At 43.2% G+C, this 17,750-nt stretch overlaps 1 protein-coding gene across 1 annotated transcript in view; it reads right to left on the minus strand.

The window, feature by feature from the left end:
• Positions 1-17,750, minus strand: part of ube2d1a (ubiquitin-conjugating enzyme E2D 1a) — a 74,704-nt gene that overhangs the window by 36,314 nt on the left and 20,640 nt on the right. The window contains exons 2-3 of the mRNA XM_060932885.1: positions 11,908-11,971; positions 111-142 (exon numbers count right to left, since the gene is read on the minus strand). Coding sequence (XP_060788868.1) covers positions 111-142; positions 11,908-11,971 — 96 coding nt within the window. The remainder of the gene's footprint in view (positions 1-110; positions 143-11,907; positions 11,972-17,750) is intronic.

The raw sequence follows: 17,750 nt of genomic DNA on the forward strand, positions 1-17,750 counted from the left end.
AGTTCGAATCACTTTCGGACTCGACTGTACGTCAAAGGACAAAGATGAAACGTATTTAAAACAAATATCATGGAACGAAACCAGAGAGAATGAAGAAGGCTTGTTCTTACTGGTCCCATTATTGTAGCCTGCCAGTGAAACACTACGGACAGAAAGACAAAGGAACAATTAGCACAATTAAACACTTCATCATACTGAATCTTCTGTAGAACAGAACACAAGGCTACTAACGACTTGCACGGAAACTGCGATGAGACTGCGCGTAAACTTTAAGTGTCTAATCATCTGCGAAGTTTTCAAAGGAGCTCTTCGTTCACAGACGGCTGCACATAGATATGAGTTTTATCATCGAGTGCTGAATGTATAGTTTTCAACACGAGAAGGTAATCTTCATATCATCAAGCTGACGTGCGATTTTGTTTTTATTAGAATTGACACATTCACAAACAAAAAGTCCGCAAATTTATCAAAACCAAATTTAATCATCGATTTCCTCTCGAGTGACATGTAGAGATTTAGGTCACGGTTTCGGTTCTCCATGTCCCGGATGGAGTTCGGGTGAAAAATACGAGTGGTGTATTTCCCAGTAAAACACTGTACATATCATACAATATTTAAATAATATTGGCTGAATTTTTTTCATGGTATATCAGATATATACCATTCAGCGAGCATGATACTGAACGAGTCAAAGACGAGTAGCTGAATACCATGAAAAAAGCTATTATTATTATTATTATTATACATACTTCATATCAGCATTCTTGAAAACCAACGCTAACTTACCCGCATCTCGGTGATGTTAGCGCGGCAGTCCAGTTAGCGTAGCAGTCGCATTAGCAAAAGCCGACACTAGCTTATCTGTGACTTGGTGCCATTAGCGCGGCACTCCAGTTAGCGTCCAGCTGCATAGCGAAGGCTAATGCTAGCCTCAGGGATGAGAATGAAAAATATTTTAAAAGTCTGAAAAAACCAGGGCAGGGCCCATGGCCCAGGGGGGCGGGGCCCATGGCCCAGGGGGGCGGGGCCCATGGCCCAGGGGGGCGGGGCCCATGGCCCAGGGGGGCGGGGCCCATGGCCCAGGGGGGCGGGGCCCAGGGGTTCCAGGGGCTAATGATTTTTGGCCATTTTTTAAATTTATTTACTTATTTATTTTCTTTATTATTAGACAGGGAGATTATTATTAGACAGGGATATTATTATTAGACAGGAATATTATTATTAGACAGGGAGATTATTATTAGACAGGGAGATTCTTTTGTGTAATCTGAGCTGAAGTGGGTTTTGTGCTTTGGTTTTCTGGGGCGCGCGCGTGCTCTCTCTGCCATGCCGATCCTGTAGGCTGCACTGACTCAGCTGAAAACTCCGGTCCTCGAGAAAAGAGATAAAAGCCCGCCCACACTGAAAGCTGATTGGCTTATTTTGCTGAGTAACCCAATCAGGATGCTTTTTGTCTGGCATGCGCTACATGAACAAGCACACAGTCTCCCTCACGCACGCACATTCTAAGATGCGTGATGCAGACCTTAATGTTGTGCGCGCACGCTCAAAAACGATCAGTTTGGTCTGAAAAAGTCGGAAATCCGCCGATCGGCGGAAAATTCTCATCCCTGTAGCCTACCTGCGACTCAGTGCCATTAGCGCGGCAGTCCAGTTAGCTTCCAGCTGGTGTAGCAGTAGTGTCAGCGAAGGCCAATGATAGCTTACCCGCGACTTGGTGCCGTTAGCATGGCAGTCCAGTTACCTTCTAGCCAGTGCAGTGCTAGCGCAGTCAAGCCAAATATTATTATTTTCCCTGCGTAATTTACGGAGTTACTTTTAAAATCGACAGCTACACACAACGGCGCGACCTGGCAGCCAAAATTCTCTCAAAACCTTCCGCTTTGAAATGACGCAAACCTCACAGCCATGTTTGTTTCCAAACTGTCACAGTCACTCGTGAGCGCATTCGTTTTACATCTCGTGCGTGTCTCTTCCAGTTTTTCAATGTCCGTTGGTATGTTTTTCTCTTATAAATATGCGTGAAGAATATCGAAGGAAGTTTTGGGAGCCTTTCGGGTGTTCGGCGCGTCTTTAGTTTCAGTTTATTTATTTCGTGCTCAATCCTAGCACTGGATTAGCCTCGTCTTCTCTCTCTCTCTCTTTCGGCTGACAAAGAAATGATTGTGGTCATGCGCGGCAGAAAAGTTGTCACTGGATCTTCGCATGAGCTCTGATGTGTGACATCGTGTTGTCTTGACAACGTGCAATATTGTAACAATATTGCACGCTCTTTCTCCATTGGGCAGAGTGGCGTAATACGTGGAGGATAAGCGATATGATGACAGTATTGCATGCCATCAATAAACCCGCTAGAAGGGAATAGAACACGTTTTTAATTCCAAGGAAAAAGTGTCCTGCATGTATAATAATTCCTGATACTTCACTGCCAGTGTTTTCCTGCTGACTGCGCGTTGTCAAAATGGTGAACGGGTTCAAAATTAAAATTATTTTGATTAACTTGCTTTTTTTTTTGTGGCTGTGTCCATATACAGTGCTCAGCATAAATGAGTACACCCCCTTTGAAAAGTAACATTTTAAACAATATCTCAATGAACACAAACAATTTCCAAAATGTTGAAAAGACAAATATAACATCTGTTTAACTTATAACGGGAAAGTAAGGTTAATAATATTAACTTATGTAGGTATCATACCGCCATCTTGTGTCAGAACTACAATTCCCAGTCCACTTCCGTGTGACCTACGTCACGCGTGGGCGGGATCATCTACGTCATCATACAAGGAAACATAAAACAATGGGACAACGCTTCCATCTTTGCTCTCTCACGTCTGGCTTCCGATGGATCTGGATGTATAAAGAGGCGCTCTCCACCCAAAAAGACGTCTTCTTTCTTGCAAGATCCATCACTCAGCGCGATCTTCTTACCCTTGGCAAAGGTAAACTCTAGAGTCGCGCGATCTTTAAACTCAACCCGAGTTACAACCGGTTTACTTGCATTAGAAGTGACGTCACGACTGCAGCCCAGGCAGTCAGAAGTTAAGAAGCGATTGAATCCTTTTTAACTCAAAAGCGTTGTGCATCTGATTCTGATCAGAGACTTTTCCTCACGAACGCTGAGATTCGGACCAAGAACCCTCTGCTTTTCACGGGAACCACCCAAGTGCTCCGCTGGACCCGGAAGTTTTCTCCGCCTCCATCACGAGCGGCTCACGTGCTCCCACGGCGAGGCCCGAGACTACACCGGCGAATAGTTCTTCATATCTTGCTAAAGGCAGGATTAAGTAAGATTTTGGCATTTGGGCATAATTAGGATAGTCTTAGGAATTTGCTTTTATTTGAAATAGTGTGAATTTAAACCCAGGTTTATTGTTACACTGTTGAACACGCAGCGTGTTGATTTATTTTGGTTCTATGTTCTCTCAATTGTTTAATAGATAGGCTGCGCATGCTTCTCTCTTTTATTCTTTACCACTAACATATAGTTCTCATTATTATACATCTTGATGTCATTAAGATTTCAGTGGATTCAGTATGGTTATGAGCTAGTGGGTTAGCTACAGCTTCGCTTTTGTCTGCTTAGCAACACAAAGCTAATCAAGGCCTACCATGTGCTCAGCAAGCCATCAGGCCTAACAAACACACTTTAGCTAGGCTATAGGGCCTTTCACAAACACATACTAGCAACACAAGGCTAATCTAGGCCTCCACCACGTGTAGTTAGCTACACGAGGCTAAACACAGAGCTAATCCTTTGTTCTGTTTAGATAACATTCTTTTGTTTAGCTACCAACAAGCTAGGCCTCCACCACGTGTAGTTAGCTACACGAGGCTAAACACATGGTCAAGTCCTTCACACTCCCTCTCTCTCTCTCTCTCTCTCACACACACACACACACACACACACACCTCACTGCTTGTATATATTGATTTATCTTTTTATCTTTGTATAATAAATTCATTTATTAAACAAACTGTGTTTATTTGTGTGAACAACATCTGAAGTCCCCAATTTTCTCAAAGAATTCAAAAAGGGTGCAAATGTTATATAATATGGTAAGTGATCTTAATAATTTGGAAATGTACCATAATTTAGCTGTTTGGTAATTTATTATTAAGCACCAGGATTAATGGTATGATTCACTAAATGATTCCCTAAATGATTCATTGAACGATTCCCTAAATGATTCATTGAACGATTCACTGAACGATTCACTTCAAATGAGAGTGATTCTATGGTATGATTCAATTCAAACGAGTCAAATTAAATGATTCAATGGGATTGATTCATTTTAATTATTGACCTTCAAAATTTAATGAGACTGATTTAACGAGATTGATCACTTAATATCAATAATTAACTGATTGCACCCACAGTTAAAATGGTGCCCCGTGTGAGGCGATTGGTTTGTTGACTTCTGGATTATTGTTCAACAAATAAACTATCAGTTTAATTCAGCAACTGCTAAGGTATATCCCCAGGTGTGTTAAAACGGATAACAGTAGTGTGATAACCATATCACCAATACTCATAACCTATTCAACTTAGGATAAGAGAGCATTTCCAAATAAACCTTCATAATTAATTACATAGTTAATTAATAATGATTAAATTAATAATTAACTTGATGAATTATCTAACATCCAGCCTAAGTAAAATGGCATCCCCTCATGTCTCAAAAATGGAAGACAACGCTCAAGACGTGTCTCTCCTTGAGGTCATTGCAGACCTCATTCACTGCTCTGCCTCCGAAAAGGCAAACATTAAGTACATGAGTGAGAGTGAATGCCAAAACAACCTAGACAATTCAAACAAACATATGAGAGATCCAAAAAGAACAACTATTAGTGTCCAAGTGGCACTAGGTAAGCTATTCCTATCATACTTCCAAAATGCTGATTCAGAAATCAGATGCCTTCGCGGAGAGGTTGAAAGGCTGACCACCAGCAACGCCAAGCTGACAGCCGATCATAATGATTTACATAGGGAGTGTGAGCTCTTGAAGACCTCCCTTGATAATTGCACCAAACGGCTAGAGAAAGCCGAAATGGTTGCTAAGAGGGCTGCCCAGGAGCAGACCCCCCAAGAGCAGCGCGAGGGGCGTGAAAGACCCCCAACAATGCGCCAAAGCTCAGAGCGGGAAGAGGCGTCCGAACCGGACACCGTAAATGATCTGGTCGAGAACCAGACATCCCGCCAAACTCCATCAACTCGCTACACGACTCCGTCGTCGTCTAGCCAGGATGGAGCTGCCCTGCGCTCATCCCGAGCCCAGGCCCGTAGCACACCTAGGTCAGTGCGCTTCAGTCTCCCTGATCCATCTCCAGACGAATCAGACCACGCATCTCGTGCGAAGCGGGAGCGATTCCAGAGTAGCTCAGACAGTGAGTACTCAGAAGAGCCAAGAAGGTCGCACAAGGACGTGCACCAAACCCTTCGTTTACGGCAAATTGACCTACTTGCCAAAGATGTCGAACAATTCGATCCCGACAATCAAAGAACAAATGTAAATAACTATTTACGAGAAATTGATCGATGCCTGATGGACCTGCCGAACGCCACAACACGTGAAAAACTTAAACTAATCTGGAAGACCTCCAGTAGTAGCGTTCGTGCCTTTTTAGAGACACTACCCCCAAACATTCACGATAGTTATTCGAAACTTCGCAATTACATGAGGGAAGAATATGCGCCATACACGGACGAAACCTCCGCGATATTGTGTGCATTACAAGTCAAACAAAAACGGTCTGAGGCGCCTCGTGAATATTACAGACGGCTACGTACTGCCTATTTCCAAGGTAGTAGTGCACCAGGGTTGGAAGAAGATAGAGGTTTCATATCTCTCTTCTTGCATAACCTCCACCCAAGCGTGCGGACCCATGTCACACTGACGTGTCGACAAGGTCGCTATTCGATGAGGGAAATTAGGCGACTAGCCCAAATGACCTGGGAGACCATCGTCAAAACCGCAAACGGAAACGATGATGAACCCAGGGTCCTTAGCCTCCAGGGTGAGGACAAGCCCCCGCTAACCTTAGAAGGAGGTGAAGCTCCAAAAGGGGGACCCACCTGGAAAAATTCCGGTCCAGCCCGATCCTTGCCGAGCCATCACAAGGGTGAGTGGAAAAATCGACAAGGTAAGGCCAGGAGGGACCAAGGGCGAGTCCACAGTGACGATGGCAATCGCCCATCACATGAAAAGGGTCATAGGGAACAAAACGGTTGGCAGCAAAACCGTCATCCCCGCTCTGACCAGAAACGGCAGAAGCGTTCCGACCGTAGCTCTAAACGCAAGGGTAGAGACGACCAACACAGTGACTCAGACCAACCTGGTGAGTTCCACTCAGAGCTGGACTCTTTAAAAGCCCAGTTGGCTGAGATTAAAGAACTGTTACAGGAGACGTCAGACCCCTCAACAGATAAAACAAAGGAGCCCAAGAAAAATGACAAACCATTTGCTGGCATGACTAGGCCAGGAACCACGGGTATATCTCGTAAAAGGGGGAAGGAGATCTCTCTGAAACAGCAGGCGAGGGTCAGGATGTAGGGCCCCCCCTGGTGGCGAAGGCAAACACACAAGACGCACCTCTCATGTGCGCTAAAGTCTTCACCACCATTTCTCAGACACACGGCTCTCACAAGGCGACCCAATCCCAACCAAGCCCTGCGACATAAACTTAGTCAGCTTTACACAAAACAAAACCCCACAGTCGTTGGATCCCACAAAATATGCACAAAACTATTGCGACGAGATTAGTGCGAACACTGATCAACCAAGCGCCACGCGAGATCAAATTTCTGATTAACTTCAGTTCATGTCTTGGCACACCGAGTCCGGTGTCGAAACACCCGACATCGCGACTCCCCCTAGTGGCAAAAAAAAAAATCTCCCTCTATCCATCGACTCAGACACAGACACCCATTTCACTGCTGGTGTAATGGCTGCGCTGTGGAACATGTTAGGCGTCGAGGTGAAATTCCATATCGCGTACCACCCTCAATTTTCTGGTCAGGCTGAACGAGCCATTCAAACCGTTGTGAACATGCTGCGAAAGTATATCACAAACCATGGTAAAATTTGGGACGTGAAACTTCCCTTGGTGCTAAGGGCCATTCGGTCCACCCCTCATTGCGCCACTGAAGTCACACCCTATGGGATGATGACTGGGCGAGAGTCGGTTCTTCCCCCGCATCTCCTATACAAACCAGAGGCCATAAGCGTCGCGATTGCATACACCGCACATCAACATGTCGCCGACCTACGATGCCACCTACAGTCAACCTTTACAGGTGCCCAAAAGAATCTCGATTCGAGAGTAGAAGGACACAAAGCCTACTACGCTCGAATCTCAGAGAAGTTCCTACCACCCTGGTCGAGACCTTTCGATCGTGGGAAAACCGTTCCCCGTCGCGTATCACATTAGGACATCTAGGCCTAATTAAACGCTTTCATATCGATTTCCACGATAATCGAATCAAACCTTTTGAACAGTCCTCACTCCAAAAGGGGGTGGACGACAGCTAGGCCCATCCTGTCCACCTAGTTTGTACGCATCACTCAACCATAAGCGTACACTAACATTCCCGGTCAGACTTCACCAACCCAATGAAGTAATAACCCTTCAGTATAACATGGTAGATAAAATACTAAAATCCGCTATTATTACTAGTGTGTATTCATCGCAAATACACCTGGCATATAGTCTTGGCAGTGCTATCCTCATTTTTGTGAATCCACAAACTTAGAGATGTGCACCCCCACTAAAGACATCCACTGGGTCTGCCCAGGCAACCCATACATAACACTACACACCTAGCTAGATAAGATGGTCTGTGTCCCCGACAGCTAGCCGCAGTAGCGCACGCTTTCTAGCCAGACCCCCCCACTGCTATCACCTTCCCAGAAGATTAGGTTTGCCAACCCAAACACTAATACTTCTTTCCTTCCTTCATTTCTTCTCTTTTCTTGTTTTTTTATGCCTAAGAAATTGAACACTACATGTTTCATGTTCCATGTTTAATTTTTTTGATGTGGTTTTGATCTAGTTAGTTAGATAGTGATTATATGCCCAAAATGCCCATAGTGATTATATTATGCCCAAAATGCCTCTGTCTCCAACTGTCTTACTGGAACTCACAAGTTTACAGTCTTCACAGGACACCATGGACTGCACAGGACAAGTCTACCTCAAGGACTATGGACACGGCGATGATACGATACGGTGCTCTCAGTGCTACGACTCCGTCATACCCCTGAGACCAAAAGGGGGACTGTAGGTATCATACCGCCATCTTGTGTCAGAACTACAATTCCCAGTCCACTTCCGTGTGACCTACGTCACGCGTGGGCGGGATCATCTACGTCATCATACAAGGAAACATAAAACAATGGGACAACGCTTCCATCTTTGCTCTCTCACGTCTGGCTTCCGATGGATCTGGATGTATAAAGAGGCGCTCTCCACCCAAAAAGACGTCTTCTTTCTTGCAAGATCCATCACTCAGCGCGATCTTCTTACCCTTGGCAAAGGTAAACTCTAGAGTCGCGCGATCTTTAAACTCAACCCGAGTTACAACCGGTTTACTTGCATTAGAAGTGACGTCACGACTGCAGCCCAGGCAGTCAGAAGTTAAGAAGCGATTGAATCCTTTTTAACTCAAAAGCGTTGTGCATCTGATTCTGATCAGAGACTTTTCCTCACGAACGCTGAGATTCGGACCAAGAACCCTCTGCTTTTCACGGGAACCACCCAAGTGCTCCGCTGGACCCGGAAGTTTTCTCCGCCTCCATCACGAGCGGCTCACGTGCTCCCACGGCGAGGCCCGAGACTACACCGGCGAATAGTTCTTCATATCTTGCTAAAGGCAGGATTAAGTAAGATTTTGGCATTTGGGCATAATTAGGATAGTCTTAGGAATTTGCTTTTATTTGAAATAGTGTGAATTTAAACCCAGGTTTATTGTTACACTGTTGAACACGCAGCGTGTTGATTTATTTTGGTTCTATGTTCTCTCAATTGTTTAATAGATAGGCTGCGCATGCTTCTCTCTTTTATTCTTTACCACTAACATATAGTTCTCATTATTATACATCTTGATGTCATTAAGATTTCAGTGGATTCAGTATGGTTATGAGCTAGTGGGTTAGCTACAGCTTCGCTTTTGTCTGCTTAGCAACACAAAGCTAATCAAGGCCTACCATGTGCTCAGCAAGCCATCAGGCCTAACAAACACACTTTAGCTAGGCTATAGGGCCTTTCACAAACACATACTAGCAACACAAGGCTAATCTAGGCCTCCACCACGTGTAGTTAGCTACACGAGGCTAAACACAGAGCTAATCCTTTGTTCTGTTTAGATAACATTCTTTTGTTTAGCTACCAACAAGCTAGGCCTCCACCACGTGTAGTTAGCTACACGAGGCTAAACACATGGTCAAGTCCTTCACACTCCCTCTCTCTCTCTCTCTCTCTCTCACACACACACACACACACACACCTCACTGCTTGTATATATTGATTTATCTTTTTATCTTTGTATAATAAATTCATTTATTAAACAAACTGTGTTTATTTGTGTGAACAACATCTGAAGTCCCCAATTTTCTCAAAGAATTCAAAAAGGGTGCAAATGTTATATAATATGGTAAGTGATCTTAATAATTTGGAAATGTACCATAATTTAGCTGTTTGGTAATTTATTATTAAGCACCAGGATTAATGGTATGATTCACTAAATGATTCCCTAAATGATTCATTGAACGATTCCCTAAATGATTCATTGAACGATTCACTGAACGATTCACTTCAAATGAGAGTGATTCTATGGTATGATTCAATTCAAACGAGTCAAATTAAATGATTCAATGGGATTGATTCATTTTAATTATTGACCTTCAAAATTTAATGAGACTGATTTAACGAGATTGATCACTTAATATCAATAATTAACTGATTGCACCCACAGTTAGAGTACACATTTTTCGGTTTTACTCAAATTAGGGTGGTGCAAAAATGAGTACACCCCACAACAAAAACTACTACATCTAGTACTTTGTATGGCCTCCATGATTTTTAATGACAGCACCAAGTCTTCTAGGCATGGAATGAACAAGTTGGCGACATTTTGCAACATCAATCTTTTTCCATTCTTCAACAACGACCTCTTTTAGTGACTGGATGCTGGATGGAGAGTGATGCTCAACTTGTCTCTTCAGAATTCCCCAAAGAAAATAATTTCTTTACACCACAAAGGTGAAGGCTACAAGAAGATCAGCAAAGCTTTACTTATCAGTCAGAATACTGTAGCAAAAGTGGTACAAAAATTTAAGAAAGATGGAACTGCAACCATCTCACAGAGACGTCCAGGTCGTCCACGGAAGTTAACACCTCGACAGGAGCGTCTTCTGATGAGAAGAGTTGAAGAAAATCGGCATGCAAGTTCACTGCAGTTATCTAAAGAAGTAGAAAGCCAAACTGGGGTGACTATTTCCCGTGACACAATACGGCGTACACTGCAGAGGAATGGCATGCATGGATGCCGTCCACGAAAGAAGCCTCTCCTAAAGCCCAGGCACAAAAAAGCCCGCCTAGAGTTTGCCAGGGCCCATGCTGACAAAGATGAAGACTACTGGGACTCTATACTCTGGAGTGATGAGACCAAGATAAATGATTTTGGAACTGATGGCTTCAAAACTGTACGGCGTCGCAAAGGTGAGGAATATAAAGACAACTGCCTGGTGCCTACAGTGAAACATGGTGGTGGCAGTGTCCTTATGTGGGGCTGCATGAGTGCTGCTGGTGTCGGGGAGCTGCATTTCATTGACGGCATCATGAATTCACAGACGTATTGCTCTATACTGAAAGAGAAGATGCTACCATCACTCCGTGACCTTGGTCGTCGTGCACTTTTCCAACATGACTAAACACACATCTAAGGCCACTGTTGGATTTCTGAAGAAGAACAGGGTGAAAGTGATTCAGTGGCCAAGTACGTCTCCTGATCTGAACCCAATCGAACACCTATGGGGAATTCTGAAGAGACCAGTTGAGCATCACTCTCCATCCAGCATCCAGTCACTAAAAGAGGTCGTTGTTGAAGAATGGAAAAAGATTGATGTTGCAAAATGTCGCCAACTTGTCCATTCCATGCCTAGAAGACTTGGTGCTCTCATTAAAAATCATGGAGGCCATACAAAGTACTAGATGTAGTAGTTTTTGTTGTGGGGTGTACTCATTTTTGCACCACCCTAATTTGAGTAAAACTGAAAAATGTGTAATCTAAGTTTATATTATTAACCTTACTTTCACATTATAAGTTAAACAGATGTTATATTAAACTTTGTCTTGTCAACATTTTGAAAATTGTTTGTGTTCATTGAGATATCGTTTAAAATGTTACTTTTCAAAGGGGGTGCACTCATTTACACTCAGCACTGTAATATAAAGAACATTACACAGTGGTGTGAAGAGATGAAGTTTATCTTCTCGTGTTGAAAATATTTTCACTCGCTCACGAAATATACATTTCACCGCTCGATAAACTTCATATCTTCGGACAGCTCTGTAATATCCTCTATTTCTGTAAGGAGTCTCTAGTCTCAGGGGGTTATAACAGTCAGACGTATCGTTCTACAGCATTAAATAGAACCGTGAGCGAATAAGTAAATAGTGTTGATTGTAATTGGTTTCGAATAGCTGTGGTTGGTGTAAGAGGAATAAAACACGCCGAGACTCGCTGTGCTGTTGGAGTGGCATCAGTACCTCCACTTCGTGTCATGTTGCATCATAGCACTCCGTCTTTGATTATTTTTCTATCATGGTGTTTTTTTTTTATTCCTTACGCAGCTCCGGTGCAAGATATTAATTTTGGGATTAGTACGGAGTTAATAAGGAATACTCACAGTCTTCTCCCATTGGTCCTGCTGAGCATTGTGAAGGAGGGTCTCGCTGCAAGTCTTGTAATTCCTAAACACACACACGGGGAGAGAGAGAGAGAGAATGAAGGAGAGTCTTTACATAGTGCATTTTCAAACGTGTTTGCATACAATGATGGAAAATTCCATGGAAAACTCCATTCTTCGAAATCCTCCTCCATGGGCATGAAGTCACGTCAGAGGAATTTATCCAGAAAGCTCACTGCGGCTCGACAGCATCGCCATCCTGATAACCAGTTCAGCTTTTCTCTTCCTGTCTCGGTTTACGAAACTTCTTCAAAACCAAGCGCCTCAAATCTCCTAAGCTCTTTAATACGTGTTTAATATTTGTGCGTGTTCACATTAACCACATTGAAAACCTTTGTCGCTTCAAACTGGAAAAAAAAACATTGAAAACAAAGTATTCAAAACAGGTCAATATCTTGAATATTTACTATTCAAGACTACACCATTTCCAGGTCTCTATTTAAAGCGACACAGGTCGATGTGCTGGTTCAGGAATGATTTAATCCACTCCCCTTTCTGAACTGTTTGAGCTGATACCCGTCCCTATAGCTGGTACGCATCACCTTGCTTCAGGACATTTTATTTCCTAATGCGGGGGTGGGGTGGGGGGCGGTCCTAACCATGTGTTAGTCTGTTTACAAACCGCTCGCTCAGCAGCCAGTTCAGAAAAGTCACGCGAGGTCCTGCATCATGATCGCGGGCGGAGCCACAGCAAGCATGGCGGATCGCCCAGATCGAACGAAGACTACTAGATTGAGACAAAAAAAAAAAAAAAAAATGACGATTTTAACCCTCTGGGGTCTGAGGGTATTTTCTCAGGGATGCAAACAGCGCGCCTTTTGGCGGATGCCACCTTTTTCACGTCTGAATCGCGCAGATCCGATTTTTTTTTGGGGGGGGGGGCGTTGGAGTGTCCGATTATAATTTCATCAAAGTAAATTCTGTATATAAGCAAATGCTGTTACAGTCCATGAAACATAGGAAGTATGAGAAGAAAACAGTAAATCAGAAAGCTGCGCACTTTTGCGCAGCTTTCGTGCAAACGTGTACAGCTTTCTGATTTACTGTTTTCTTCTCATACTTATACTTCCTATGTTTCATGGACTGTAACGGCATTTGCTTATTTAGTAATTTTAATTCAGAATTTACTTTGAAATTATAATCAGACACTCCAACGCCCCCCCCCCTAAAAAAAAAAAACGGATCTGCGCTATTCAGACGTGAAAAAGGCAGCATCCGCCAAAAGGTGCGCCGTTTGCATCCCTGATTTTCTGGCACTAATGATTTTGGCATGCTCTGATTTTGTCGTCAATTTCAACAAATCTATACAGTATTTTCAAAGTCATATGACTTTTTTTTTGTATTCGGCACAAGTTCAGCTGCAATAATATCTCTGTAGTATTTATGTCATGATTGTACCGAAAAAAAAAAAAACAGATAAATGAAGATGCTGTAAAAAGCAGTTTTAGAACAGTGTTGGAATGCGTGGGGAAAAAAACAAAAACATGACCTTACCCATTGTGACGAACAGTTTTGGTCACTTGAGCTGATTCTGTTAAGTCCGAGGAATGGATCGAGCACAAAAACTTAAATCTGCTCCACTGATTTTGGACAATTACCTGGCTATCAAAAAAATACATATATATGTATGTCCTCTTGTTTTGGGATAAAGGGTTGGCAGTGGAAGGGGTATTCAATGAGAAGAGTAAAAAAGTCCATTCCATTCAATGAGAAGAGTGAAACCCCCCCCCCCCCCTCACTGCCAACTCTTAATCCCATCAGGTCAAGTCAATGGGTAAGGTCATGTTTTTTTCACACATTCCAACAGTTCTAAAACGGATTTCTAGAACAGCTTCATTTATCTGCTATTTGACTCTATTCAACGGGTCTTGAAATTAACTCTTGTACTATTTTACTCAGTTCAGAGCCACAACCAACTCTGTTGCACAATTACTCCGTAATTTTGCTCCCACTCCAAATTTCTCATCTCATCTCATTATCTCTAGCCGCTTTATCCTGTTCTACAGGGTCGCAGGCAAGCTGGAGCCTATCCCAGCTGACTACGGGCGAAAGGCGGGGTACACCCTAGACAAGTCGCCAGGTCATCACAGGGCTGACACATAGACACAGACAACCATTCACACTCACATTCACACCTACGGTCAATTTAGAGTCACCAGTTAACCTAACCTGCATGTCTTTGGACTATGGGGGAAACCGGAGCACTCGGCGGAAACCCACGCGGACACGGGGAGAACATGCAAACTCCGCACAGAAAGGCCCTCGCCGGCCACGGGGCTCGAACCCGGACCTTCTTGCTGTGAGACGACAGCGCTAACCACTACACCACCATGCCGCCCAACTCCAAATTTTACACTCTAAATTCAAAATCAAGCAAAATTAACTATTTTTGAAGAAAATACTTTTAACTCTGGAAAAACTGCTCAGTCATTTTTCCTGTGTATACATGCAGTATACACAGGAAATACATACATGCAGTATAGTGTATGCATATCAACCGATCTGCTCATAATAAATAGAAGAAATATTTACACTTACTTGAGTTGATCTTCAGCTGGATCGAGTCAGCGTTAAAAATAATAATAATAATAATAATAATAATAAAGGGGCACCACTCATCATTAGTGGTGCAGTTTTCAAGATTGAATTGAATCGCTGTCCTGAATCACCTGGTGCACATAAAACCCGTGCGCCATCTTGCAACAAGTTTTACCTCCAAGTAGCCTGAACTATGTCTGACAGATTTTATCCTGTTTAAGGTGGGCGTTCCCACTACGAAAGAGAAACCAATTGAAACCGAAAGAAAGAGTGAAAGTGATGATCATGCCGTGACCACGTGAATAGTCTTTTATGAACATGTAACTGCGCGCTCAGCACTCCGACTCCAGTGTGACTGAGGAAGGTGACAAGTTTTATGGTTCATCTAATTTAGATCATTTAAAAAAATATATATTATTTGGCAGTGGGCACATAGGAAAGTGTAAAGCATAAACTGTGTCAATATGTTTATCATGCTTGCATGATAATTTGCGAAGATATTTATCTAAATTCATGACCTACTCATTCTAAACCTGTCGAGCTTCGCCGGAGAAGTTCTCGACCCCCAGAGGGTAAAGGAAGTATCTGACATTGTCAGAGGGCAAAAAGTGCCAGAGAAGGGGGGGGGGGGGGGGGGGGGGGGCGACACGGCAGACAAGCTGAGTAAATATTGCTGGTCAGCTTTCCTGATGGAGGGCCAGGGAAAAAAAAAAAAAAGGAAAAAACGAATGTGGCATCTGATGCCAACTTTGCAAGATGCTGCTGGACAGGTGAGTGACAAAAGAGTTTGTACTTTGAGAAAAGTCATGAAAACTTGAACTTTTTCATAAAAGATAAAAGTATTAAAACGCTGTTAGGCCACCGGTTCCACCATGTTTGTTGCGACCTCGCTCATTATAATATATGATAACGAGGATAAACTTCGGCCGTTTCCGTACCCAAGTCTAAACGTTAGCGCGCTGCGTTTTTCAGCTCATTCTCCTTCAGAGGTATGAGGCAGCAGGAAATACGGCGTGTGACTCAAGTACCTGGGTGTTATTCAAGCCCCACAGGGTGCTAGTCATCTTTGTAATACATCGACCTGCGTCACTAAGTGTAAGCAAGTGTCTAATATCGACCATGTTTTGTACAGCTTTGTACAGACGGTCCGAGTTTCCTCATGTCTCTTCTGTTGAAGCTTGTATTCAGACGACACTGATGGATTCGATCTAAATGGATCAGGTTTTACGCAAACTCGTAGAGAAGTCAATAAATGAATAAACTAGTTTGGATCCAACTGTACTGTAGACTCACTGGCCACTTTTCCACACAGGAAAACGGCCATGAAGGATACAGTAACTCATAGCAACTCTTTACAACCGTGGTGAGCAGAAAAGCATCTCAGCATGCAACAGCAGAAAGACCACCACGTTGGGTTCCACTCTTGCAGCCAAGAACAGGGATCTTCCACAACACTGCGCTGTGGACACTCTGGTTTACAAGCCTTGTGATCTTTTAAAACCATCGTGAAGGTCTTGATGTGTGTTCATTGGATTATTCAAACCAGAGATCAGGGAGTTCTTTGAAAGCCAGGGTAGGTCATTGACTTTCGAAGCATTTATACCTACCTAGCAGTCTGCCTGTGCCCGGAGTCTTCTACAAGGCTTTTCAGACGTATTGCTAAAGCTAGCGAGCTAGTCGACAGCTGTGAGCATTAACAATAGCCATGTTCACTGTTTACATTCACGATGATAACGTTAGGTGTTTTCTTACATGTGAACGACACATGAGGTACTTGGATATAACATGCTACACTCCTCTCCCCATCACGCACACTCTCTCTTTCATGGACTCATCCCCGAGTCGGAAAACCAATACCAGTTGATAGAAGTGCTAATAAACAGTACAGCACTCACTACTGCTATTAATCCACAGTGCAGCCATCTTGGATTCCGTAAGGTTCCTTCGACTGGAAATACAAGTTGAAAAGGTGTTCGAGTTAACATTTCTGATTGGGACTCGGAAATCCCAAATCCCGACTTTCCAGTATGAATGGAATTTCAAGCAAGCGGTGCGTGTTTGTGTGTTCTGGAGGAGTGGCCTGAAAGATGGGGGTGGGGTTTTTCAATCAGATATGTTCAAGATCTTGCTCACTCTTGCTGGCTTGTTCAAAATGACCTCCCCTGCTTTTAAATACATCATCCTGATTCTGCTGTTAACTCACTGGCACTTTCGGATTGCTCAGGATTTCCGCTCATCCGCTTTCTGACCAACAGGGAATGGGTTCTGTTCTTGTTTGCGCACCACGTTTTGATCATTCACAGTATTTCAACCAAAAAATAAACTGGCTCCGAAGATGAAAAGTTGGTTCCCAACTGGAACCAAAATCATCATCTTTCAGCTGCTCCTGTTAGGGGTCACCACAGTGGATCATCATGAGCCGCATATTTGATTTGGAATAGGTTTTACACCGGACGCCCTTCCTGACGCAACCCTCCCCAAACTATCCAGGCTTGGGACTGGCGCCAAATATGCACTGGTGTATTTTATCAAACCTGCATGTCTTTAGACCAGGGGTCACCAAACTTTTTTCTCTGGGGGCCACATTGTCGTTCCTGACTGTGATGGGGGGCCGGGGTCGGGTCAGCTATATAACATAGAATTGTATGACCCAGACAAATATGACCACCAGCAGGCCTCATTGTGTAGTAGAGATTACTAGCCTGGCACAGCCATCCCCACTACTATACCCCCACTACTATATCCCACACTACTATATCCCACACTACTATATCCCACACTACTATATCCCACACTACTATATCCCACACTAGATTCCTGGCACATATTTGTTTATCTTTACTAGTGGTTTGCAAAAGTAGTAATCGAGTCTTCACACTGTTTTAATTTGAAATACCACTGATATTCCATTTATTTATTTTCTAATAAAAATAACATCAAAGCTGTCAAGGTAAGAAACATCTGCCTAGTTGAGGTGACTGACACTGGCGAAGGTGAGTGGAAAATTAGAAATTGTAGGTAGGCCTGTTGATATTATTAATAACAGAGATGCCTAACCCAAATTTTGAATTTCAGTATTCTTGAAAACATTTTTCAGTATTTTGGAATGACTTTCAGTAACATTAATTTATGCGCATTTCCATTATAAACAGGTGTATATACCAATATGTTTAACTTTTAAATTATTAAAAAGTACCGTTTTGTGTGAACTGAATAAACAAAACAGGAGCAGCCATCTCAATTGA

This window comes from Neoarius graeffei, chromosome 11, assembly GCF_027579695.1.
Source record: "Neoarius graeffei isolate fNeoGra1 chromosome 11, fNeoGra1.pri, whole genome shotgun sequence".
Taxonomy (NCBI): domain Eukaryota; kingdom Metazoa; phylum Chordata; class Actinopteri; order Siluriformes; family Ariidae; genus Neoarius; species Neoarius graeffei.